At 54.3% G+C, this 25,059-nt stretch overlaps 1 protein-coding gene across 1 annotated transcript; it reads right to left on the reverse strand.

Annotated features, from left to right (window-relative positions):
- Positions 1 to 6,619: 6,619 nt before the first annotated feature.
- On the reverse strand, positions 6,620 to 19,640 carry EDA2R (ectodysplasin A2 receptor). Its single transcript, XM_053990453.1, has 9 exons — positions 19,571 to 19,640; positions 14,849 to 14,957; positions 14,032 to 14,210; positions 13,209 to 13,294; positions 12,879 to 13,043; positions 12,259 to 12,405; positions 11,645 to 12,123; positions 11,362 to 11,410; positions 6,620 to 10,962 (listed from the first exon to the last, which is right to left on the reverse strand). The coding sequence occupies exons 2-9, from the start codon at positions 14,933 to 14,935 to the stop codon at positions 10,667 to 10,669; spliced, it is 1,488 nt and encodes a 495-aa protein (XP_053846428.1). The 5' UTR covers positions 14,936 to 14,957; positions 19,571 to 19,640; the 3' UTR covers positions 6,620 to 10,666.
- Positions 19,641 to 25,059: the final 5,419 nt, after the last annotated feature.

Raw genomic sequence — 25,059 nt, forward strand, 5'->3', positions numbered from 1 at the left:
ATGCCACCTGCCCCCACAGACCCCGCCTGCCCCCCAAAGAACTCACCTGCCCCCACAGACCCCACCTGCCCCCCCAAAGATCTCACCTGTCCCCACAGACCCCGCCTGCTCTCCCCTGCTGCCTCCTCCCGCCACCACTCCTGCACTGCGGTGGGCAAAGGAACGCGTCTGATCTCCCAGACTTTGGATGCAGCCCAGGCAGGAATACCGGCAAGTGAGGACAGGTTTAGCACCAGGCACGGGGTGCACTCAGCGCTTGGTTTGAAGACTAATGGCATTTCACAAGCTGCCCTGTCCCACCAGTGCTCAGCAGAGATCCCCACCCCAGTTCCAGGGTCTGTTCCCAAGCTGCTCCCCTGAGGTGATACCAGAGCACTCCCCGTGCTTGGCTCTTCCCAGTCTGAGCCGAGCAGGTACCTTGGAGGCGTCTCCTTGCCCAGATGTGCTGCAGATGTCGGGTTTCTGCACTGCAGCAGGACTAATGTTCTTTGGGATCCCTGACAGGATGGGGCAGGGGGACAGCAGCAGGTACCAAAGGCTGATCTGAGCAGTGCTGGGAGAGCCGGGAGGGACTGGCCAGAGCAGGCAGAGGTTGGGTGCTGTGCCTGGGGGTGTGCTGGAGCTAACCCTCCCTCGGGAGGTCACATGGAGCCTCCACAGGCAGCAGATCAAAAGCACCTCTTGCCTTGCTCCCCACCCCTGGTGTTTTGTTATTTGCCCTGGTCATAAGGGCTGAATTAATGCACTTGGTCCTTGACTGATATTTCACTCCCCCAGCAGCCCACACTGGCTGATGCTGCTCAGTTCAATAGTGCCAAACTGTAGAAGTGGAGAGCAGCTGTCACTTAACCAGACATGAGAGGGCAAAAATAATAATAAACCACCCCAAAAGCCACAGGCTGAGCTCTGCAGGAACCAGGTCTGGTTGTACAACACAATAGTCTGTCACTTGAAGAGACTTCTCCATGACAGGCCCATAAAAGTCTCCTTGGCAGATGAGAACAGACTAATAAAAAGGCTTTATAAAATCAGATGAATGGACCATCTAATGCATCTGCTGGAGACAAACCCAATTGCTTTATGGGACACTGTAAGGGGCAAGTACAAGGAGTGTCCCCATTAATGGAATTCCTGCTTATTATTCCACAATTAATGGCACTTCAGAGCATAAAGGTTTATATCCTCTATATCATTCCCACATGCTTTCATTGCATACATCTGCATCCCATCCATGCTGTGTCCTGCAGGCTGTGGGACCTTGGTGGTCTCCTGTCTCCAGGATTTCCACTCTGCAGGGACCTGCAGTTGGTGTAGCTGACAGCAACAACAGGGATTTTCAAAGCCTCATTTTGACCATTTCTTGCTGTTCCTACAGCACTGCAGAAGTCATTTCCATTTCAAACCCACACTTGGAGCCAAGCTGAACACCACCATCAGTGTGATTCCGGGTGCCCAGACTGTGTGTACTGTTAGGAGATAATTTATGATACCTAACAAAAATGATGGCATTAAGTTTCAGAGCAACGGATTTTGTTCCTATTTTTGAGACAGACAGTGTTTTTTTGCAGCCACATCCTGCCTCAGGCAGTTTTCCATAGGAATTAAGCAATCAATTAATCAATGGCCTTAACATTTCACAGCTTCCTTCTCTTTCCACAGCTTATTTTGACCTTTTGCTGGTGATACATGCCAAACATGGCAGCATTCAGAATACAAGGAGTGCCTGGATCACTTCCATGATGGATTTACCACCCATCAGTGGGGAGCTGCAGTAGGCTGCGTGGCTCTGGGCTGTTTTGGAGAGTTTAATTTGCTTCTGAACTGTGTGATACACTGCTCGGATCTTTCACATGCAGGTTATTAAACCAAGTCTCTCCTAAAGGCTGGAAAGGAATTGAGTTTTAGTTTTTACCATTACAGTTTTTCTTTCACAGTACATTGTCGTTCCTGAACTCCTCTTCACAGCTCAGTTATTTAACTGTTTGTCTCCATTTCCCACCTTGTTCTGGAATTAAACTCACCAGTTGCTCATGCTGAGGAACAGTGACTGATGCCGACTGTTCCCTCATGGAGATGGCATTGGCTGTGCTCCAGATAAAGTCTTTAATGCAGTGTCCCTTTCCTCTTTATGTTCATGTTTCTATGGCAGGATATGAATTTATCCCCCATTATTAAATTTGACACACCCTGTGCTCTATTTAACAGAATTGCATTAACTTGCCTTACTTTGCCTTTCATTCAGGAGAATATAAGTATTTTGCTGTCTTGCACAGCTTGCAGGGCAGGATGTAGGAATATTCATTCTCCAGGGGAACTGTTATGATTAACAGAGCTAATAAAGACCATGAATATTTAGCAATATACTCAGGCATTTCAGCTATAAATGGGAATATACCACTTGACTAATTCTCAGCTTCTTTGTGAAGCCAAGTTCTCAAATTGTTTGTTTTGCCTTTGTTTCTCCTGCTCATTGTGAAGGAAGGAGGGATTGAGGGGGAAGGTAGGACGAATGTTCTATTTTCTGATCTGCAGTGTTGAGCATTGCTAACACGTTCTCTGCTCCCCCTCCCTGTACAAAGTGGGGACAGGAGCCTTTCCCCCATTTCACTTCTGTCTGTATTGATGTGTTTGTGTCCACACACACACTCTGGATGCCAAGCTGCCATTTCTAATGCCTTTCCATGGCACAGGTGCCACAGGGCGGGAGCACAACCCTCTCGGTGCCCAGGGCAGAGGGTGTGGGGCACATCTTTGGGAAGACCCTCTGGACAGGACCAGGATAAGAGCAGCTCACATCCCACCTGCTCTTGCTGGAGATGTCCTGGGGCTGGGGCAGGATGGGACCCCAGCCTGGGGTCATGTCTGGCTGACTTTGGAGGTGGCCAAGGCACAGACCTGGGGCATTGCGTGCTCCTTGATCCAACATGTTAATATGAACTGCAGGAGGTAAGAAATGATGAACATTGGCTCTGTTGTTATTGTACTTGATTGGGGTATTTATTTGTAATCCTGTAATTCCTTCAGGCCAGCTCAGAGGAGAATGAGGGGGAGTGTGAGGAGGTATTTAAGGGGTTGTAAAAACACTATTCTTTTGCTAAAATTCCATCTCTAATGCTGCTGCATTGGAAGGCAAACCAGCCTATTACCCAAGTTATGAGATCCCATTAACTGTCACGGAGAAAGAGCCTGGCCACACTCAAAAACCTAATTTACCAGCAGGGCTTAGGGCAGGAATATAGCAATTCCATTTGGGATAATAATGTATTTTTGAAGGATAATAATAATTATTGGCATCAGGTTGTCCCCAAAGACAGTGTTTTTTTGCCTCCAGCACAGCTCTGGCATTGGAGCTGGATTTGTTTCCCCTTAAAAATGAACATCTGCTGCCAATAAAAAGAATAAGGATTTTTTTATTATTATTATTTTTGTGGTGGTGGATGTTGCTCACAGTTTGGTCCTAGATGAGATGGTTTGCTCTCATTAATGTTCCCCCAAGCATTCTGCCCAGTTCTTCAGAGTTTGGTGGCTCTTTTTGCCCACCGAGGCTGTGGGTGATGGTGGCACTCCCTGCACAGGCACACAGCAGCCCTGGGCTCTGTGCCACAAACATGCACTGTGGAGCTTTTCAGCTGCTTTTTGAAAGTCCCTGTGAGTGAACTGACAGGTTGGGAAGGTGAGTGTGAAAGACAGAAGAAAATAGATTTCTGCCTCCTGGCAAACACATCCAGTTCAGTAATGTGCTGTGAAATGTGTGTTTTTCTTTGCTTGTGATGGCCCTCATGTCCTGCAGAGACACGGTGAGGTAAGAACTGAGTGTGCAGACGAAGCCTGGGGGAAATACAGAATGAGAAAATCAGAGAAGAAACAGTAAAAACACCACCTGTGGGGAAAGAAAGTGCAGAAGGAAAGGAGCTTGGGTATGGAAATTCATGTCTCTCTAACAGATTTCGGTCTTCAATTTTAGCAATGGAAATTTATCTGCCTGTCCCCCCGGCCCCTGTGCAGGGGCCAGGGGCACATGGAGGGCAGGTGTTTAAGGTTTCTCTACTGGTGAGCCTCCTGGTTAGGGTTAGGCAAGGAAATGAAGGCTGAAAGCTGGGAAGATGTTTACCAAGGCACTCCAGAGCTGTTGGTCTCATTCCTGCCCTTTTCTCATTAAATGCTGCAGCTCAGACTCCCCTGAGGACTGTGTGCTTACCCTCTCCTGCACAGAAAAGGGCAGCCATCCCCTCCCTGTAACTACAGAATTTCAATCAGTGTTTTAACAAAACACAGTTCTTAATCCAGGTCATCTCAGCCCAAAGCAAATGCAGGGCTTTAGTAAAAAGTGCAGCCTTGAAAGCTCTTGCTCTGTGCCTCCAGAACCTACACACAAGGGAGATCTTAGAAAGCTCCTCTGACTTCACTGCCATCGACCATGCAGTCCTTGATAACACAGGGCTCGTTAATTAATCTGGCTCCAAGCAGGATCCCACCTGGAACACTTCATCCATGGGAACACCTCCTCACCCTGGCCAGCCCCTTCCAGCAGCTCCCCTTTGCCACTCAGTGCTCAGGGGGAGGACATGAGTGGGGTCTCCTGTGAGAAGGATGCCAAGACCTCCCGTGACTGCAATCTCACCTCAGCAGGTTGAGATAAGCTCTGCTCAGAAGTCCCTGTCCACACAAGGACAGGGCCACAGTCCCCACCTCTGCAGGTACATTTCAGGGCACGCAGGTGAGGTATCCACACCCCCACATTTCACTGGGGTTATTCAGAGTAAAACCCCATAGGTCAGGAGCACGTGTCTCAGCAGGACTGCTGGCTGTGACGTGTGACTGCTGGGAGCAGCAGGACAGACGTCTGCCTTCCTGCTCCAAAGACAGCTCAGGAGAAGGCCCAGTGCGTGTGCCTGCTGTGGGCCAAGCAGCATTCCCTGGCATTCCCTCTGCAGCTGGAGGCTCGCCAAGCTGCGAGTGCCTTTGCACAGCTCTGCATCCCAGCTGGAGATGTTCCTGCTGGAGGCAGCTGAGGTGAGGACCGGGTACCTCAGCACCCTGTCCTGCTGTCAGCCTCTCTGTGAAGAGTGGCTGAGGCGGCACCGGGACCGGGGGTGGGAGTCAGCCTTGTTCTGACCACCAAGGAGTGGGTCCTCAACCACACACTTGTCTGCTCACATGGAACACGTGTTTCTCTGCCAGCTCTGCTTCACAGGAGCTTATCCTAGCACGAAGTATGAGAATCCCAAAGTACTTTGAGGGGAACAAGATTGATTTATCATCGCTCCTTGGGCTTCAGCCAAAAACAAGGCAAGACCAGACAACACAAGCAGTCTGAGGTGAGGAGCAGAGGGGGTGTGAACCTCTTGATCACTGGGAGTTCCTGCCTTGGGTGGGAGCATCTGCTCTGCATGGGAGGGGCACCCCTGTTCTTCCAGAAGAACAGACCTGAGGTGTGACCAAACCCACCCCCCTTTTGCCTACTGCAGCGTGTCCAGTCAGCTGAGAATGCAGAGTCTGGATGGTTACAACCCCAGGGCCAGGAATCACTCAAAGGTAAGGCATGGCATACGTTGAATTCCCATCACAAAATCGTGCAGGAAGCTGCTCTCCCAACAGACACTTCTGGCCCTCTCCTTCTGCAGTAACAGTGGCCTCAGCCAAGTGACAGGCACAGGCAGAGCTTTAGGCTCAGGTCACCCACAGGAGGGCCACAGCCCCCTGCCCACACCCTCTGCCTTGGGCTGGTGCAGGCAGTGACACTGGGATCATCACCCCTTGCAGACTGTGGTGAGATTGGGTGCTCTGGGAACACCTGGGCTGCACCATGTACAGCACCTGCAACAACAGCCTCCAGGCACCCACACGCTCCACAGAAAAGGCTTCTTTGGAAACTCTGGATGCTGAGTACCTCCACCACTGCCATGGCTTTGTGTTTGGTGGTGGATGAGTGGTTCTTCTGGGCCCTGACTCCAGAGGCTGTGCTGTCCTGTGGTATGACAGAGGCAGCCAGGGCTGCAGACACAGCACTGCATGGGGATCCCCACAGGCAGGATGAGCTGCAGCACTGCAAACACTCATAGAACCTGCTGGAGTTTGGACAAGTATCATCGCTTTAATTAGAACAGAAAACACCCCTCATGCTAATAATTATTTTAAACATACCAGTATAAGGGCATGAATAGGCTTAACGAGCCCTGTAATTACTGAGCTTAAACAGCAGCTGTTTCTCAGCAAAGCTCCGGGAATGGGAGTTCCTTGGGCATTGTTGAGGGGTCTCTGCCTCCCCCCAAGGCCATGCAGTGAACCACACCTGAGACTCGACCACTCTGGAGAATGTTAAACCCATGTAAAACCTACAGCTGATGCCTGTGGTGGGGGCAGGCAGCCTGGGGGGCCCTGAGAGGACAGGCCCAGGACCTCGGCCACCCCATCCAGCACCACCCCCTCCAGCCCGTTCCCACACTGGGATGAGGCTGATGACCTCGGCTGCTGCAGCATCTCTCTGAGCAGCGCTGCCTGCCCTGCCAGACGAGGCCTTCCAGCCCCCCCGGCCCCTGCAGCATCAGCCCCCACCGGCAGGCAGGCAGGGGCCTGCAGCAATGCCCAGGGGAATCAAAACTCACCAAGCGTCACCATGTCTGGCTCCAAAATTTATTGAACTACAAACACACATCACTCAAGAGCACCAGGTCTGGAGGAATGTGAGGGACCAACCCCCTTCCATTTACAGGGGGCAGGAGCTTCAGCTTCTGCTTGATTTGAACACAGACAACACCCCAAACCCAACAGAAACGATGCTACAGCAGAATTACAATGGCAATGGCACAGAATTTACAAAAATATAAATAACCTATTCGTAACCTTAAAGAAAAATAACATCTACCATAAGAAACAACATATATTCCCTTGGGTAAACCATGGCTACAGAAATGTAGTGTAGTGATTTTTTTTTTTTTTGAAAAGCACCAGAGTCTGAAGTATTAAATAATCCAACACAGAGGGGGGTACCTTCCCCCAGCACTTGCAGACTCTTCCAAGAAGTGTGCCCAGATCAGTAACACTAAGTTTTCTTCAGTATTGCCTATTTCTGTAAAAGCACATTGGAGGGACAGCTCTCACAAGCCCCCTGTTCAGGAACAGCACCCGAGGGATGTTCACCAATTGTTCACCAGAATAAACACTTTAACAACAGTGAAGTATGTGCCTATTTTAAGTCTATGCTTAAGAGCTTCCCAGAACAGGGCTGGATTTAAACTTATCACACAAATTCCTCTGCAAATCAGACTTCCAGGCAAGACTGGTGTGGAAACCAATCACTTGTTTAAAAAAAACCCCATTGCACTGGAGTGTTTCCACTGTTCAGTCCTAGCTCAAGTTTGCACAGATTTCAGAGTTATTTGATTTCTTTTCACCTCTCTGTGAGCCATGCCAGCTTGGCACAAATGGCTTCCTGAGGCTGTGACATGAGATCCAGCACTACAGGAATTTCCCTACCTTACATTCTATGTACTATGTTGAAAATACTATTAAAAAGCAAAAGTCAAGTATCAAGTCCATTGGTTCCCCAGTGAAGCAGTTCCCTGCTCAGGGATCTCTGTTGTTCTGATGTCTGAGTCACAGCATTATCCCTGTTTTCAAGGCTCTCATGGTTCCCTGAGGGCTCTGGCTGGGCTCGAGGCAGCCTGGCCAAGGGGTCTTAGGGTGGGCTAAAGGCTACCTGTTGAACTTTTGGCCCTTGTAAACACAGCTGGTTTTGTCACCACAGCTGAAGGAAGGTGCCTGCCATGAGCACAGTGAGAGTGGGGAGCAGCCTTTGGCTGGGAGCTGGGGGAGCCTCACTGCTGAAAAGCCACGTCCTGCGGCGCTCTTGTGCAGTGTCCAGCCCTGCTGGAGCACCAGCCAGTGTGACTTGCACCGACACCACGCGTGAGGCTCTGAGGGGGAACCCAGGACAGTTCAAATACACATACAACCAGTCCCTGGGGACTGCTGGGGCAGCACACCTGGGCCTGAGGGGCAGCAGCAGTGGGGCAGGAGCTGTGGCATGGCACACACCACCCTACACACCCTGTATGGCACGGCCCGTACCCACACCCTGCACAGCACACACCTGATATGCTGCACCCTCAAGGCAGGGGGTGAGTTTTGACCATAAGTAATATTGCTCAGACATCAAACAATTGATAAATAAGTTTACCTTAAAAGCTATAAAGAAAATGAGGTTGATTTCATTTTAAGAGTGAGGAAAACCCCCAAACAAATGAACTAAAGCCTCACTTCATTTGTTTGGCCCAGAGCCCCACCCAGCACACCAATGGAGCTGCCCAGCGTGTGAAGAGATTTGCAGCACACACCTGGGACATGGCCCCATCATCCACAGCTCTAATTTAACAGCCCTTCCTGCCCATCTCTTGCTCCTGACACTGCCATGTGACAGGAGCGGGCTGGCTCTGCCATCCTGCCACTGCTCTGTGCACTCCAAGTGACCACACACTGGTGGCACTGGCGACACAGGAACACACAGGGCAAGCTGCCCAGTCCAGTTCCAACTTCAAAGCCAGGGCCAGCAAGCTGAGCTGTAGGGAGGCTCTTACTCAGAGGCAGTGGGTGAAGTTATTTTCCTTCCCACTGGAAGTGACTATGTCCACAGAGGGATTAAATATTTATTGGATTTTGTGAGGTGATTAAACCCAGCACTCTCCCTGCCACAGAAAAGCCTCAAACAGGAAATCCCTGGCCCCAGGCTGTGTGTGCTATAGCAACACTCCCTAACAGCCCAAGAGTGCAGCAAGAGTCTGACTAATCCTGGCCCACGATGGCTCAAAGTTCAATGCTGTAGGTCTTGGGGAGCAAAGAGCAATAAAACGACCTTGACTGTGGAAGAAACAAGCAGTGAGGGAAGGTGCCAGGTCCAGCTCAAACTGCCCATGCCCTTGTTTATCTGAGCACATCCTGGGTGTGTTCAAGCCCCAACTTCTTTAAACAGGGAAAGAGAACACCAGCAGCTATTACTCCCCGGGGTGTGGGGGAAGTCTGCCTTCCTGGAAGGGCATCTGCTTCTTTGAGGTCCCGTGGTCAGATAAAGGAGAATTCTGTGGGCTCAGCCGAGGGGGCCTGGGTGGGGCCAGCAGGCAGTGGGGTAACAGTGCCACTTGCTGGTGACCATCACACCACCGGCTTGGGCTGAGACCCCGGTGACAGGCAGGACAGCACTCGGCAGACCCAGCCACGGCAGCGAGGGACAAAGCAAGCGCCACCAGCTCAGCCCCAGTGACGCTGTCTGCGAGTCTCGGGACAGCTAGGGTGACACCACATCACAGAACATCCTGAGTTGGAAGGGACCACAAAGATCACGGAGTCTAACTCTCAAGTGAATGGCCCGTGGAGGGATGGAAGCCGCAGCCCCGGTGTTAACAGCACCACGCTCTGCCAGCGCCGAGCCACTGCCGGCAGCTGCTCTGCCCGTGACCCCCGCGGGCCTGCCCGCCCCCGCGCCGCTGTGCCCCGCTCAGGAACGTGTTCCTGCAGCCCCCGCTCCTGTCCAGGGCCACCAGCACAGCCCCGGTGGCCAGGGCACAGAGAAGAGCCCAGCTGCCTGCAGCCCCCGGGCTCAGGCACAACACTGAAATCAGGGCGACTGGTGACAGCAAGACCATGGCAAGTTATGACAAATCCCTCTGGATGACATACCAAGCAGAAGGGTGCTTTTCCCCCTTCCCAGTAGCAACTCCCAGGAATGAGAAATCAGGCCGTTTTTAGGCAGGAAAAAAAAAAAAAAAAAGAAAAATATTATTTTAAAAAAGGAGGAGCTTCTGGAGGAGCTCCTGCTGTGGCTGGCACAGGAATGTCACCGCTGCCCGTGACCACAGCCACAGCTTCAGCCCTCAGCTGCCACCCTCGGTGCAGTGTCCCCACCCCTGACACCCTGTGCCACCACAGGCAGTTTGTGAAGCCTTGGAGGCGATGGGCAGTGAACAGCCATGGGGCTGGGGTGAGCCAGCACCTGCCCATGGCCAACAGCCACAGCCCAGTGAGGGCTTAAGTCAGCTCATCCTGGGAGTCAGTCTGAAACTCGTGCCAGGATGCTACACTGCACCACAAATGGACACGATAGGAAGGTGCCAGGGCGGCACAGAGGAACAAAGGCTGGAGCCTGGCACATCAGCCATGGCCAGGTCCTCTGCCAAGGAAATCGCAGCACAGAGGAAGAGAAGCAACTGAAAAGTAAACAGAGAAAGTGGCAACTGGCACCCGGGAAAGCAGAGCATGGGCCAGAGGAAGGATGGGAAAGCTGGAATGGAAGGGAGGGGATGGCTGGGCTCATAGGAGGGCACTGCCCATGGACATCGAGCCCCATGGCTGAGGAACCCCATGGCAACAGTGGGGCAGGACAGGGCTCACTGCAGAGCCAGAGCACCACAGCACAGCAACTGACAGGGAAGGGTGTCACAGCTAGAGAAAAAACAGCCTCCGGAGGGGCCTGAGCAAGCCCTCCCCCATGGAGCAGGGAAAAGGCACAGCTGTGCTTCCTGAACCCCTGTGCAGAAACACCCCTGTCATGATGCAAAGACCACCTCTGTGTTCTCCTGCCAGGCACACCAGGGAGGTTATGTGACTGCAGGCCACTGGATCCTCTCTCGCAGGAGTAACAGTGCATGGAGCTTCCTCCGTCCCTCCCCGTGCCCTAGCGCTGGCGGTCCGGCGCGGGGCTGAGTGTGAAGTGGTCGCAGAGCAGGAGCAAGGCGTCAAAGCGCTGGAGCCGCTGCAGCGCCTGCGCCAGCAGCGGGACAGTGACAGCGGCGCCCGCGCAGGTGAAGTGTGCCACCAGCTGCTCAAACCCCGAAATCCGCCCCAGCAACTGGGGCATGAGCCCCAGCTCCAGGGCCACGTGGCTGAAGTTCTTCACACCGTTCAAGGAAGGGTCCAACAAGAAGGCAAGAGACTGCACCAAGGAATGGGGCAGCTCTGCTATTGGGAGACCTGGGGGCAGCAACACAGCGAAGCTGGGTTAGTATCCATCCTAGCCAAACAGGAAAAGGGCAAAGAGAACAGCCAGCCTCCAGCCTCAGCCCCCGCTGAACAGGTGAAAGGCCACCCTGCCAGGGCAGGTATCTCCTCCAACATCACTTTTAGAGCTCAGCAACATGGAGCTGGCTCAGCCCTGGGGAAGCTGGTAACTGGTGACAGCTGGGCCACCTGCCCACAGGCTACTCAAGGCAGCATCACAGAAAATATACCCTGTGGACCAGCACCAAAGGCCACAAGTCAGGTAAGTCCCTGGTGGGGACATGGTGGGCTTCTGGAGGAGCTCCCTTCCAAGAACCTGCCTCTGATATGCCCGTACTTGGAGTCCAAAGGTGAGACTGGAAGGCCACTTACCACTGGCCGTGCTGCTGATCTGAGTCACCAGGCTCTGAGCATCATCCACCTGGTGAGACAAAGACCCCAAGGTTGGTGGCAGTCTGCTGAGAACAGCAATGCCTGGCTCTGCTCCCAGGGCCCTCACAGGGGCTCAGGGAATGGTGCTTCTTCTCCAGCCTTACCACCCCATATTAACATAACTCAGGCCATGTTCCTACCCCTATGTCAAGCCCGGCCTCTGTGCCTGAGCCCTGGGCAACTGGCAGTAGTTCTGAGGAGTGATAAGGCAGGAGGAACTTACCGGCTGCTCCCCAGGTGGGATTTCGGCTGTGGGCAAGTGATGAGCCCCCTCCTGCACCCCACCACCGCTCTCTGCTGGAATCCTCTTCACAGCCCGGCTTGCCGCGTCCTCCAGCCGCTCACCGCCCACAAACTCTGCCTGGGTGGAGAACTTTTGGAGGTCCAGCTCAGTGCACTCCACGGGTGCATGCGGCCACTTGTGCTGCATCTCGGAGGCACAGGAGGAGAGGGGGGCCAGGGCCTCCACCGTGCCCGGCCGGCCCTGCCTGGGGGTGGGGGGCGGCAGGACCCCGTCCAGGCAGTCGCCATGGCCTGAGGCCCGGATGAGGGGCTGGCTTTCCAGGAGGCTCCTGCCCAGCTGGGCCTTGGAGGCAGTGCTGGCTGCAATGGCTGGTGGCAAGTCCATCTCTGGCTGGAGAGAGGGGAGCTGGAGACCCACGGCTTCCCCATCGGAAATGAACTGCACCGCTTCCACGGGGCCTAGAACCAGAAACCGGCAGGCATCAGTGAAGCTCACCCTCCAGCTCCATCCTTCCTGCCTCTCATCCTGGGACCATGTGAGCTGGAGCCCAGCACCACCCTCCCTTCCCCAGGGAAGGCAGCAAGAGCAGGTACCTTCCGCCTGCCTGTAGCAAGGGCTCAAATTCTTCACACCCAGGCAGCAGGGTCCAGACATCTGCTCCTCACACAGGAACCTGCCGGGTGCTGCTGCAGTTGGGAACGTTGCTCGCTGTCCTGAGAAGTTCTGAGTCCTCAGGAAAACTTGGAGGATAGAGAAGGAACAGCCTGAGCAAAGGTTTGGCTCACTTCCCTAACATGTCCTCAGCCCTGTGGTATGTCTGCCAGCGAGGAGCTGGGAGCCCAGCAGCTCCCTGGCATGCTGCTGGATGCCATCCTGCCCCAACCCTGGCCACCACTCCTACAGCCCTCTTCATTCTGCAGCAAAGAGCCACTCAACCAGAAAAACCTCAGAAGGGAGGATTGCCAGTTCTGATTGCGAAATGGCCTCCTCCTCCTCCTGATGGCCCTAAGAAGGAGGGAGGCTCCTCTGTGTCACTGAGCAGGTAAAGCACACGAGAGGTCCTGCAGGCATGAGAAGCAGGATGAGGTGTCTATTCTGTATGAGCTGAGGAACAGCTGGGTCACTGTGCTGTGAATTCAGCAATGCTCTATACAGCAAGAAGGGCCCACAGGCACAGGTGAATGGCACAGCAGGGAGGAGAGCACCAACTCACCTCTCTGGCACTGGCTTTTCCAGAATCGCTTGCAGTAGATGATGGAAAGTGCCAGAAGCACCAGGACGATGATGACCAGGGCACTGCTGGTCAGTGCAAGAAGGGCTGTGTCCTGCGGTGGTACAGTAGGGACAGCGACCCTCACCAGGTTTGTTCTGGACCGACCTGCAAACATCATCCACAAAGCGCTGGAGCCAAACTCTGAGGCTTGGACCACCCCTTCCCTGCCCATCCCTCGTCGCATGCCATGACCGTGCCTCCCCCAGCAGGGCTGTGGCTGCCCTGTGCCCACGTCACCTGCCCCGACCCCAGCAGCGTGGGGGCACCTACACTGCGGCTCGGAGGATGGCGTCTGCTTGGTGCAGGGAATGCACTCCCACTCCAGCTGCCCGCTGAGCCGCGCCTTCCGGTAAAACCTGCCAACAGAGCACACAGGCTCAGCACAGCCTGGCCCCACCGAGCTCCCACCACCCTGGCTGTGCAGCCAGCTGTGCCACCCATCCCGTAGCAGAGGGGCACAGCTGACCCTGCACTCCTGCCTGGCTGGCAACAGGGCTCTCATCACTGGCTGGAGCCACACCACACCTACTTGTTCGTGTCTAGACATTTGTTAAGAAGCAACATCTTTCCAACAGCCCCCCCTCATCTGCTGAAGTGGATTTTAATGGTTAATAGCTCCCCACAGGGCTGGGAACACCCAAGTTACAGCTCTGTCTGAGAAGAGACTCATACACCGGAGCTTATTGCTGGACAGTGGTGTCTGCAGCACCTGGGCTTGGCACAGGCTGTCTCTATGCAGCCATTTCATTTTCAGTAACCCCTTAAACCCACCCTTTGGGGACTACTAATCATAGTGCTCTACAACACTTCATCCTCCAGGGCTCAGCCACCCTGGTGTCTACAGAACAGTGAGTCTGGAAGTTTTCTTTCACAGCTCGTTTACGTGAGTCTTCACGTTTCCTTCTCTGGAGCTACAACAGGACCCACCAGAAGGGTCTGACTTCCACGTCATTAGCAGTGTCCTCGCAGAGACATCACTGGGTCTCCTCTTAGGTCCCATGTGGGACCATGGGTGGCCTCAGGTAAAGCCCCCTGTGCCCAGCCCCTCCCTGCCTGCCCCCAGGCGTGGCTGTGCTCAGCCGGCCCTGCTCACCCCGGCAGGCACTCCCCGCAGACCGCGTCGGCCGTGGCTGTGCAGTTGGACTTCTGGAGGCGGTTGATGAGGGCGCAGGACAGGCAGGGCTTGCAGCCGTGATGTCCCCAGCGGTCCTTGAACTTCCTGGGAGGGCAGGCCACGCACTGCGCGTCCCCGCCGCTGCCGTCGCCGCAGTCCTGCAAGGCACGAGGTTGGGGGCAGGGTGGTGGTGAGGGTACTGAGGGAAACAGTGTCCCTTCTTTGGGGGAAAAGGGCCATCGTTCATGTGGGGTGCTCAGAACCCAGCTGAGAGCAGCCACCAGCAGTGCAGCTCCCAGGAGACACTCAGGGACCCAGTCTGCTGCCCAGCTGGGGCTCCTGGTGCACTCAGGGTGTTGGAGAGCTCCGGCAGCACCACGGCCCAGGAGGCACCACCAGGGAACCCTGCTGCCTCCCACCAATCCAAGCCTCCACCACTGAGGCCAGGCTGGGACCCCCTGCAGCAGTGTCCTGCTGGCACCCACCCATGTGCAGCCATGCCATGCAGTGTGACCTTGCTCAGGGCTGCAGAGCAGAGGAAATTTAGACTTCCACCAGCAAAAAAGGAAATCAGGTTGCTCCTTGTGCTGCCTTAAATCCCTCATCACCTCCTGCTTCCGTTGTCTCACCCTTCTACCAGTGTAAGTGAAACAATCCACCATCCCATCCTACCAAGCCTCAGCTCTTCCCAACATGCTGGGACCTAAGATCATCTTTCTGAAGGGAGGCTGGCAGAGGATTAACCCAGCTGTGCCACCCATGATGATTTCTGCTCCTTACAGAGAAGTCAATTTACCTTGGAAAGCTCCTGCCCGGGCATGCACTTTCTGCAGGGGACACATTTCTTCTGGTCATCCAGGTACTCACTCTCTTGGCAGGCCATTGTGTTGAAGAGGAGAGCGGAGCTTGGGGACGAGAGGAAGAGAAGGCAGAGGGATCAAAGCCAGCCCTAACACATTTGGGATGAGCAGAGTGCCTGTCTCTGGGTAGACATCTCCACCTGGCCAGGACAGCAGCCGACACTGCTGAGCACTGTGGGTGGGACCTGGGCAGGAGGTAATTCCTGGCTCCTTCCACATGGCTCCATCAGTCCCAGGCTTCCCAGCAAGGCTGGTGATGGGCTGCCCCATTCTGTTCTCATCTCACAGCCTCACAATGCAGCAAATGAAATTTTAGTCACAGTATTGAAGTACTGACCACTAACTCTTCAGGTCACCAGTGGATTCTGCCAGCTCCAGCCATGGCTCTGGATACCAGAGACAATCAGTAGAGAGCCTGGTCCCAGCAAAGGCTCAGCAAAGCCCCAGCTTCAGGATCCAGCAGCCCAGCTCTGGCCAATGAGGCTGCATTGGTGTGACAGCACCAAATGCTGGTGGCTGATGTGTCCCTGGCAGAACAGGACACACTGCTCCACACACGCTCTACACCCCCAACAGAAAGGGACACACACACCCCCACACCTGTGGTCTGCTGTGTCCCAGCAGAACGAGTTCCCACCTCCCTCTGAAATGCCCTCCAGAGCCTTCCCGAGGTGCATTAATGGCTCGCCACACTGTCAGCAAGGGTGGCTCAAAGGGCAGCACAGGACCAGCATCTCAATCAGAGCAAGCAATTCAGACTGAAGCTGCAAAACTGAGCAATTTATTTCGAGTTTTGGGGCTGCCTGATTATTTCTGCAGACTCTAGATGGGTTCTTCCCATGATGACAGGGAATAAAATCCACTTTCACAAGACCAATCTCCACTTTGCCCTTCCTATTACCTTGTGCAGAAAATCAGGAGAGAAACTGTTCAATGTGCCTTGGGACCAAGTTCTCAACACCCATCAGGAATAGTGAACACCTTTTGGAGGACAGCCTGAACTGCCTAGGAGAACCAGAGCTGTCCTCTGGGAGGGAAGCTTGGCCAGATGTCTGGCCCCTGCAAGGCTCTACAGGATCATCTACAGGGCCCCCAGCCACAACTCCTTCCCCTCCCACTGCAGCATTCCTCTGCAGGCTTTTTCTGCCTCCTCTGCCTAATCCCACCACTCCCTTGCCGGTGCCTTTTGGAAGCGGACACTTGGCTGGGCTCCCCCGGCTCTGGAGGGCCGAGATTCATGGGAGATGAGGTCTGCCCAGGCGAGCACAGCGCATGAGTCACCCTCCCTCACGTAGCTCCTGCTCGCAGCACATGGGCTGATACAGGATCAGCAGCCAAGTCCATGGGGACAGGCCAGCAGGAGCTGAAGGGATTAAATCTGTCTTGCAAGCACCTTGGGAGGGGCACGGGCACAGCTTAGAGCTAGCATAAAGGTTCCTGACACCACTGAATAAAAGAAGATTTGGCACCATCTCAGAAGGTGGTGATCCCAGTGTCTCTGTCCCAGGAGTTGCACAGGGTTTGGTGTCAGGGTTCGGTGTCAGGGTTCAGCTACAGGTTGAGCACAGGAGGGAAAATAAAATGCATCATCCCAGATGAATGAAACACAACTCCTCTGGGGGGCTGGCACACTGGGCAGGTGTCACCCAACTGCTCCAGAAGGGCCAGCAGGCCAGGGGCCTAGAGTTTGGTTCAAGCTTTTGCTCCTAATATCAGCAAAAGATGAATGAAACAGAATTGCAGGCAACAGGAAAGGAACCCAGATACCAGAGTATGGAAAGGGCTGATTTTTACCCACTCTTCAAAGTGCTGTAATGCAAGGAAAAAAGCACAGGTGAAAAAAACCCTCAACAAAACAAAAAACCCCAAACCAGCAGAGTTTTTGGTGAAACTGTCCTGTGAACACAACTTTGCCACTTTTTCTCATATGTTTACAGAATTTCCCAGCCTTTCAAAGGGCCTGCAGCTGAGACAATGCCCTCAAAGCCCCCTCTCCACAAGAACCCGGTTTAAAGCAGTTTGCCAAATACAGAAAGTTACACAGGCCAAAGGAATCCTGTGTCAGAGCTGCTCCAAGCACAAGGACGTCTGCCAGGAGGATGGAATCGCTCAAGATTGGAGGAGACAGCCGTACCCAACGTGCCAGCAGGATACTGGGCACAGGGCAGGTCTGCTGCTGCTCAAGTGTAACAATACAGGGAACCAACATGGGGTTGAATATCAGGCATGAAATTCAAAGCTGAGGGATCTTTGTACTTCTTATTTCAACACCACCAGACCCAAGACATTTGATTTGTACATGGAGGACACATCTAAACCACCTGGCACTGCCCTGATATGGCAGCAACTTTGGATCACCTAATTTTTGATTGAAACAACTGCTCTTACTGAGGCTAAAGGAAAATCCAAAACCAACAACTCCCACCTCTTTGGGGACCACATAAAGTCTCCCTGCCACTTCCAGGGCTGCACATTTTATCTGCCACAGGGGAATATAAAGGTAACACAGTAACAATGAGTATACATGGGGCACAGTATCAATGTACTCAGAGGTTGAGGGGAAGAAGAACCTCCTGGCACCAGCCCCAGATGTATGAGATCTAACTTAAAAACATCTCAGATTTGTTTAAGAACTCTTTTATTGCCTTAAAGAGACATCCTGCCTAAGCAGGAGACCAGAATGGGCTCTCTGCACTGCATCAGCCCTTAAGATACCAAAGCCATGAGCTGCTGAATGAGTTTCACTGCATGAGATGAAATGGTTCCAGCAGAGTCACAGCATGAGCTGCAGATCATCCACCCTGTGACAACACTACAGCTCAGCCATTGTATTTTCTCTGTGAAAGTGTAATTAAAAAAAAAAATAGACTGTATTGGAATCCAGTCTATTTCTTTTGTGTGCAGCTAAAGGATTCTGGGAGAAAAACAAGGGTGAGGAAAATAGTAAGCGAAAAGGTACAAAATGAAAGCAATCAGTGAAACCTTCAGTGCTGCTGATTCTCCCCATCTGCCCAGCAGGTACTGGGGCAGGGGACTGGCAGGGATGCAGGCAGGTCAGGAGGAGATGGGGTGGGGGCTGCTTCCCATCTCAGCCACACCCTCAGGGGCTGAGACACCCCAGCAGTGGCTCTTCCATGTCACCACATGAGCCAGCACACACATTACAGGAGATTTCTACTCTGCTGCAGGACTGACTGGCACAGCCAGGCAGCACCATGCCTCAAGATGAGACACTTGTATATACTGGAACCTAAGAACAAAGAGCTGAAATCCCAAATAAGAGCTGCAAGTGAAAAGCAGGGGGGAAAAATGCTATCTGGAAAATATGAGTGCATGCCTCATGGTTGGCCAGAGTCAGCTCCAGTCTCCTGCTCAGCCATTCCCTCACTCTGGTCCAGGCAGTGTCTCCTCATCTCCTTGTGCTACAAACTATGCTGGGAGAACCTTTGCAGCAGTGGGACTCCTGTGGGCAAAGGGCTTCTCACAGAAGCAAAAAAGGTGGAATCTGAGGCTTTCCACGTGGCTTGGAAATCAGCAGGTTTCCCAACCTGGAGATTGTACACGCACAACTGCCCACTAATTGTTTTATCTGGGGACTTGTATTTGCTTTATGCTCGGGTGGGAGAGGAAGTGCTCCGGGCTGCTGTCACCCCTCTTTAGTGCACAGCAGGAGTCCCCAGGGCACAATGCCCACTTTCAGTGATTTTTGCCAAGTTAGGGCTGCCCTACCTTGGAAACCCACACTTTGCCTTACCAGGTATCTCAAGTAACGCCTCCAAAACGCCTATCAATTTGCATAAAACTTTGGATTTACATCTGGTTTTTGCCCCACATCTAATTCTTAGTAACTTTCACTATCTTACTGCAATAATCAGACAACCACTGTAGCCGTAAAAGCTCTCAGAGACCACGGAGTCCAACTGTTCCCCCATCACTGCTCAGGCCACCGCTAATCATCCATGTCCCCAAGTGCCACATCCACGCGTCCATTAAATTTCCCCAAACAGCGACTTCACCACCGCCTGTGGCGGGGCAATAATTTTTTTGGGGAAAACTTGTTCCTAATATACAACCTAAGCCTACCGACCCCCGCATCTGGCAGCTGCTCGTTTCTGGACAAACAGCCGAGGCGAGGCTGGCGGCGGGACGGGTGCGGGGGCAGCGCGCTGCGCGGCGCCCACGCGGGTGCCGGCCGTGGGCGCGTCCCGGCGAGCGCCGGTCCGGCTCGCCCACCGCCCCCGCAGCCCGGGCAGACCCCGCGGCCCCGCCGGCGCCCCCCGCCGCCCGCTCCGGGAAGGCGGCGGCGCGCCGGGATATGCCCGGGCACGTCCCGGCCGGGGGCTCCGCCGCGGCACGGCCGCCCCGCATCACCCGCCGGGCATCCCCCGGGACCCCGGCTCGGGTCTCCGCATCTCCCGACCCCCGCACCCACCGGCCCGGTGCCGCCCGGCCCGGTACCGCCGGCGTTCAGAGGTGATCGCGGAGCCGGCTACAGCCCACGTGTATCGCTGTCGCTGCGTTGCCGGGAGCGGAACCCGCCGCAGGTCCCGCCGGTCCCCCCGACCCCTCAACCGCCTCCGCCCGGCGGTGACACCGGCACCGGTGAGGGCCGGGACCGCCGCGAGCGGGCGGGCAGGTGCGCGACCCCCGCGGATTACCTGTCTCGGTGCCAGCAGCACGGCACGGACCGGGACCGGCGGGGCGGCGGGACCAGGAGAGACGGCGCGGACCCGGAGCCGGACCGGCACCGCACCACCAGTGACTCGGCGGCCCCGCGTGGAGCGGAGCGGGTCGGAACCCGTCCCGTGCCGGGCACCGGGAGTGCCCCGCGCCCCGCCCCGCAGCCCCATTGGCGGCGGCGCCGCCGGGGCGGGGCGATGCCGGGGAGCGGCGCCGGCGGGGGCGGCGGGGACCGGGACCGGGACTGGGACCGGAGCTCCGCGCCGAGGGGAGTCTGGGCACAGCAATGCCAGGGCGTCCCGCTGTCACCGGCCGGGGTGTGACACTAGAGAACTCCCGGGTCTGCGGGACCTTGTTCCCGAAGAGCCGGGGGTTGTCCGGCGCCTCGGGTGCGGGCTGGAGGCTGAAGGAGCCCCGGGCCCGGCCGTGGGTGAACACGCACCAGGAAGGAATAAACTCCCGGGTTCCGAGTGCCACGCACAGTGTGTGTACGCTGTGTACTGTGCGTGTGCAGAGTGTGTATGGTTTGTGTGGGCAGCACACAGCGGCCCCAGAGCAGAGGGCTTCTCCCAGCATCAGCATTAACGTCTCCCAGCGCCTGCCGTGACTCACCCGCAGTCTCTGGGTAGTTCTGGGGAGCCGCAGAGGTATCCCAAGATTGCCGTGCAATGACTGACTCCACTACAGTGTGAACCAAACTGGTGTGTGGAACTGAACCTCCTTGTGCAGGGGCAGTTAAATTTCCCAGTGACAGCCCTTAGCGCTCCCCCTTCAGTGTGCTGTCCCCCCTCAGTCCTGACCCAGGCCCACGGCAGGACCCTGCTGCCTTCCCGCTACTTTCCCACTGCCTTCCCATCCTCCGGGAGGGATGGGATGGGCAGTCAGTGCTGCTCATTTCTGTGCCCTGGGCCGTACTGGTTGCTGTACCAGGATGAGTACCTGAACTGTGTTTGGGTTTAAACCTGTTATTTTGGGGAGTGGTCCCCATTTCTCTCTCTTTCCGTTCAAACTTCAAGTGCTCTCATTCCAGCCAATGCCTTTTGAGAACTCTCCTTAGCTGTCCACTGTCACTGTGGAGCAGCTACAACAGAAGCCAGACTGTCAAGTTGGAATAACTGAAAGGATTTAATGAAATTCTGTTGAGCAGTCAACTTCACAAAATTATCATGGCTGGAAAAGGCCTTTAAGAACATCGAGTCCAAATGTTAACCCAGCATGCACCGTGTTCACCACTAAACAATGCCCCCAGGTGCCACCCCGCACTCCTTTTGAACACCTCCAGGGAAGGTGATTCCATCAACGCCTTGGGCAACCTCTGCCTGGCCACTTTTCAGGGAAGTTTTCCCTCATATCCAAGCTGAACCTCCCCTGGTGCAATTGGGGGCCGTTTCCTCTTGTCCTGTCCCTTGTTCCCTGGGAGAAGAGCACAACTTTCACCTGGCTGTCCCCTCCTGTCAGGAGCTGTGCAGAGCCACAAGGTCCCCACTGAACCTCCTTTTCTCCAGGCTGAGCCCCCCCAGCCGCTCCCCATGGGACCTGCGCTCTGTCTCCCTGTTCCCCCACTAACTGGTGGGATTTCTCAGCCCAGTGCTTCAGCCGGTCACTGACGCAAGCTCGCAGCGAGGGGAGCTCGGAGGAGCCGCTCCGGGCGGTGAGGATGATTTCACCGCTCACACGGGCAGGCGGCTCAGCGGGGCCGCGTCTGATGCAATCGCCTCCTTGCATCACCCACGCCGCGGGACGGGGGGGCTCCCGTGGTGGGACGTGGGGGACAGAAACACCCGCGGCTGCCCTGCGGGAGCCTGGCACCAGAGCGGATCCACTGAGCACAGCCCCCTCTGAGTCAGCAGAGGTCACCGGCAGGGATGATTTCTGCTAGAAGCCGATCGCGTCAGAGTGAAGGATTCTCCGGCAGAGCGTCCAGCTGCTGGGTGGGCATGGGCAGGGCTGCCCCAGACCGGGCTCCTGGTGGCTGTTTGCGGTGCTGGTTGGTGGTTTGCGGTTAGTTAGTGGTGGTTTGTGGCTATTTAGTGGTAGTTTGTGGTTGGTTAGTGGTGATGAGTGGTTGGTTAGTGGTGGTTTGTGGTTGGTTAGTGGTGGTGAGTGGTTGGTTAGTGGTAGTTTGTGGTTGGTTAATGGTAGTTCGTGGTGGTTTGTGGTTAGTTAGTGGTGGTTAGTGGTAGTTTGTGGTGGTTAGTGGTAGTTTGTGGTGGTTAGTGGTGGTTTGTGGTTGGTTAGTGGTAGTTAGTGGTGGTTTGTGGCTAGTTAGTGGTGGTTTGTGGTTGGTTAGTGGTGGTTTGTGGTTGGTTAGTGGTGGTTTGTGGTTAGTTAGTGGTGGTTAGTGGTAGTTTGTGGTGGTTTGTGGTTGGTTGGTGGTGGTTAGTGGCTAGTTAGTGGTGGCTAGTGATAGTTTGTGGTGGTTAGTGGTAGTCCTCACTGAGGTCCTGGGAAGCCATGCTGCTCTGATCAGCCTGAGCCCACCAACTCTGAGTGTGAGACCAAACCAGGCAGTCCTGCCTCATCCCAGTTCCTGTCTGTTGGGCTGGATGTACTGAGGTGGATTATTTCCCAGCTCAACCAGCACCTCGCAGCCACAGCCAGGAGAACATCTGGGAGAACTGATAATCCCAGATGCAGGGATGGCTGTGTCAGGTAGAGTGCTGTACAGCCAGCAGATTTGGGTGTGGTGTGCAGGCTGAGGTCCTAGAGATGTTAGCTTCAGCTCACAGACCTGTGCTCTCGGGTGTCTGGTGTGCTGTGAGCATCTGATATGCTCAGAGTCACATTGTCTCCGTTCAGTTGTAAGTATGCTGCATAATTAACGGAATTTGCGTATTAAGAGCTAACCAAACCAGGAACTCTGAAGCAGAGATCAGTTTTACATTTTTTTTTTTTTACATACTGGAGCGTTCACAACACTAGAGGGCACCGAGACCAGGCAGGAATCAACTGGGGAGGCGAAGCAGATTGTGAGCACCCCCGCACACAGACACACGGGCACACGCACACGTGGACACACAGACGTAGAAATACCCTCCATTGGCACAAGAGGATCATCCCCTTAACACACGATGTGGCGCAGAAGTCAGTCTCCTAGGAGTGTTTTTCCACAGCATCCTGCAAGGCTGAATCACGGGTGTTTCCATGGGCGCACTCGGGCAGGCAGGCACGGGCAGGACACGGGGCATCCCCGCAGGAGCTGCGGGAAGGGACAGGCCAGCGCGGTTCCAGCATTTTCCCAGAGGGGAATTGTTGTGGGTTTGTGCTGCCAGAGGAATTAAGAGCTCGGGATCTCTGTTGAGCAATTCGGTTGATACCGCTCGGGCTTCTGCAGAGGCTGCTCCGGTCTGGTGTCAGCAGAGGGCAGTGGGTGATCGCCGGGAGCCTGCCCTAGCCGAGGAACGTCGGGAGCTTCCCAAGCTTCGTGTGCGAAGATCACAGGTTCAGTTGTGCCTTGCCCTTTTCTCTCCTTCTGTTGTTAGACCCAGTTTCACTCGTCCTCTCCTCAAAGGAGGACCTTCTGGTTTCACTTGCTGCCACTGAGTCCATCTGACTCTTAGGAGAGATGTAGCTCCTGTGATGTGGCCAGCGCAAAGTCCATCCGCACCTGAAAAGAGTCCAGCCCTAAATGTGTGTGTACATCCTCTGCCAGACATCTGGGATCGGGAATTGGGCTGAAACCCAGCAATGGCAGGAGCAAACTGCTGCCTGAAGCATGTCCTCAGGATTTAATGCAAACCAACTCTTCTTACCCACCTGGCAACAACTATGGCTGTGGCACAGTTATGGTGTTATTGCACAACTAAATAATATTTCAGCCTTTGCCTAATGAATCTTGCAGAGAACTGTTTCAGGAGGGCAGTCACAGCATGAAAGCAGCTGCAATCAGTGCTATTTTCCAATGTACCATGATCTTTGTGCAACCTTTTGCTCTCACTTGGCCCCACAGCTTCATTCTGTGCAATTGATCATATTTTTGAATTGATTTTTCAAACTTACTTTCAAATCCTTGCAGAAACACCTTCTGTATGAGACATGGGCTGTCCAGGGGCCACAGGCATTGCTTATCCCTGTTTTCCACTTAAAGTTGAGCTCTGACTTTGCATCCTAATGTTGACCTGCAGATTTTTTTTTTTTCCCCACTGAAAAATTTCTGATCAGAAAAGGCTGCTCATGGCACATACAGAATCTTGACCTGAAGGACACTTTCCAACCTGGTGTGAGAGGAAGCCTGTAGTTACCTCCCACCTATCTCCATATTTATAGCCTTCATTTATGGCTGGGTTATTGTTTGGTGGCCTTTTGTCTTTTCTTGGCAGTGACAATGACATTTTCTGCTGTATTATAAATGAGCAGCCCTGTCCATGAGCCTGTTCCAGGTCATTTTCACAGCACGGTGATCACGGGTACAGGGCAGGCTGCTGTGCTGTGGGGCAGGCAGCTCCAGCACTGCCAGCTTGGGATGTGGGGCTAAAGATAGAAACTGCTTAAAGAGGGGCCCAGGCCATAATTTCTCTTGGTGCACACCATGGAGGAAGCCATCATTATGTAAGTCTGCTCTGAAGGACCCAGTGCATTCACAGCTTCAAATATTTCTTGGTCCAAGCTCTTGGAGTGTCCAGGAAAGTTGCTCAGAAATCCCAGCAATGTCACCCTTTGATATGTTTCTTCCTAGGCTCATTTTCTTTTGGAAGACAAAAGCAAATCAGATTACTTTTTCCCCTCCTGCCTCCACCATCTTTCCTGTCTGACTTTGATCTGAACACTTTGGACAGAAGTGTTCTTGCTTCACTCACCTCAGCTTTTCCAAATCCCCTGTTTTCTCCAGAGGGTGAAGTACATCCATGAGCAAGCACAAGCCCAAAGACTCCCCAGAACAGGGAGACTTGTGAGGCCCAGCTCAGCAGAGCCCTGTGGGCAGTGTGAGGAGTGCGAGGTGTGTCTGATGAGCCCACAGAGCCCCTCGTGCCTGGCATGTTTCCTCAGGGTGGAGGGGAGGGCTGTCCACATCTGCTTGTGCCACACTGGGCCCTGCTGGTGCAGGAGGAAACAGAGGACAAAGCCATTGCTTCATTCCTTACAGCCTGCTTTGCCCTTGACTCCCTTGATCATTTTGAGGCAAGTAGCAAATAAAGCCACAGTGAAAACAAACTATCACAGATTTATGACTTCAGGTTATAATTAGATGGTTCTTTTGTAGCTGCTCGCTCACTTGCAACATTCCTGGCTCCAGGGAGGAGGTAGAAGCAGGTAATAAACACAGAATTGCTCTCCTGATGGGTGACCCCCTCTGGTCTGGGGAGAGTTCCCTCATCCTGTCACTGCTGGCAGCAGAGGGGTGAGGGGGGCTGGGCTGCCAGGACCCCGCCAGAGTCCAGCAGGGGTTTCATTCCCCACCTTCAGGCAGCTGGTGAATGTCCCTTGAGTCTGGCTCAGCTTCAACTCAAGATTTTCCAGCTTGGTTTGA

This window comes from Vidua macroura, chromosome 14 (assembly GCF_024509145.1).
Source record: "Vidua macroura isolate BioBank_ID:100142 chromosome 14, ASM2450914v1, whole genome shotgun sequence".
In the NCBI taxonomy this organism is placed as follows: domain Eukaryota; kingdom Metazoa; phylum Chordata; class Aves; order Passeriformes; family Viduidae; genus Vidua; species Vidua macroura.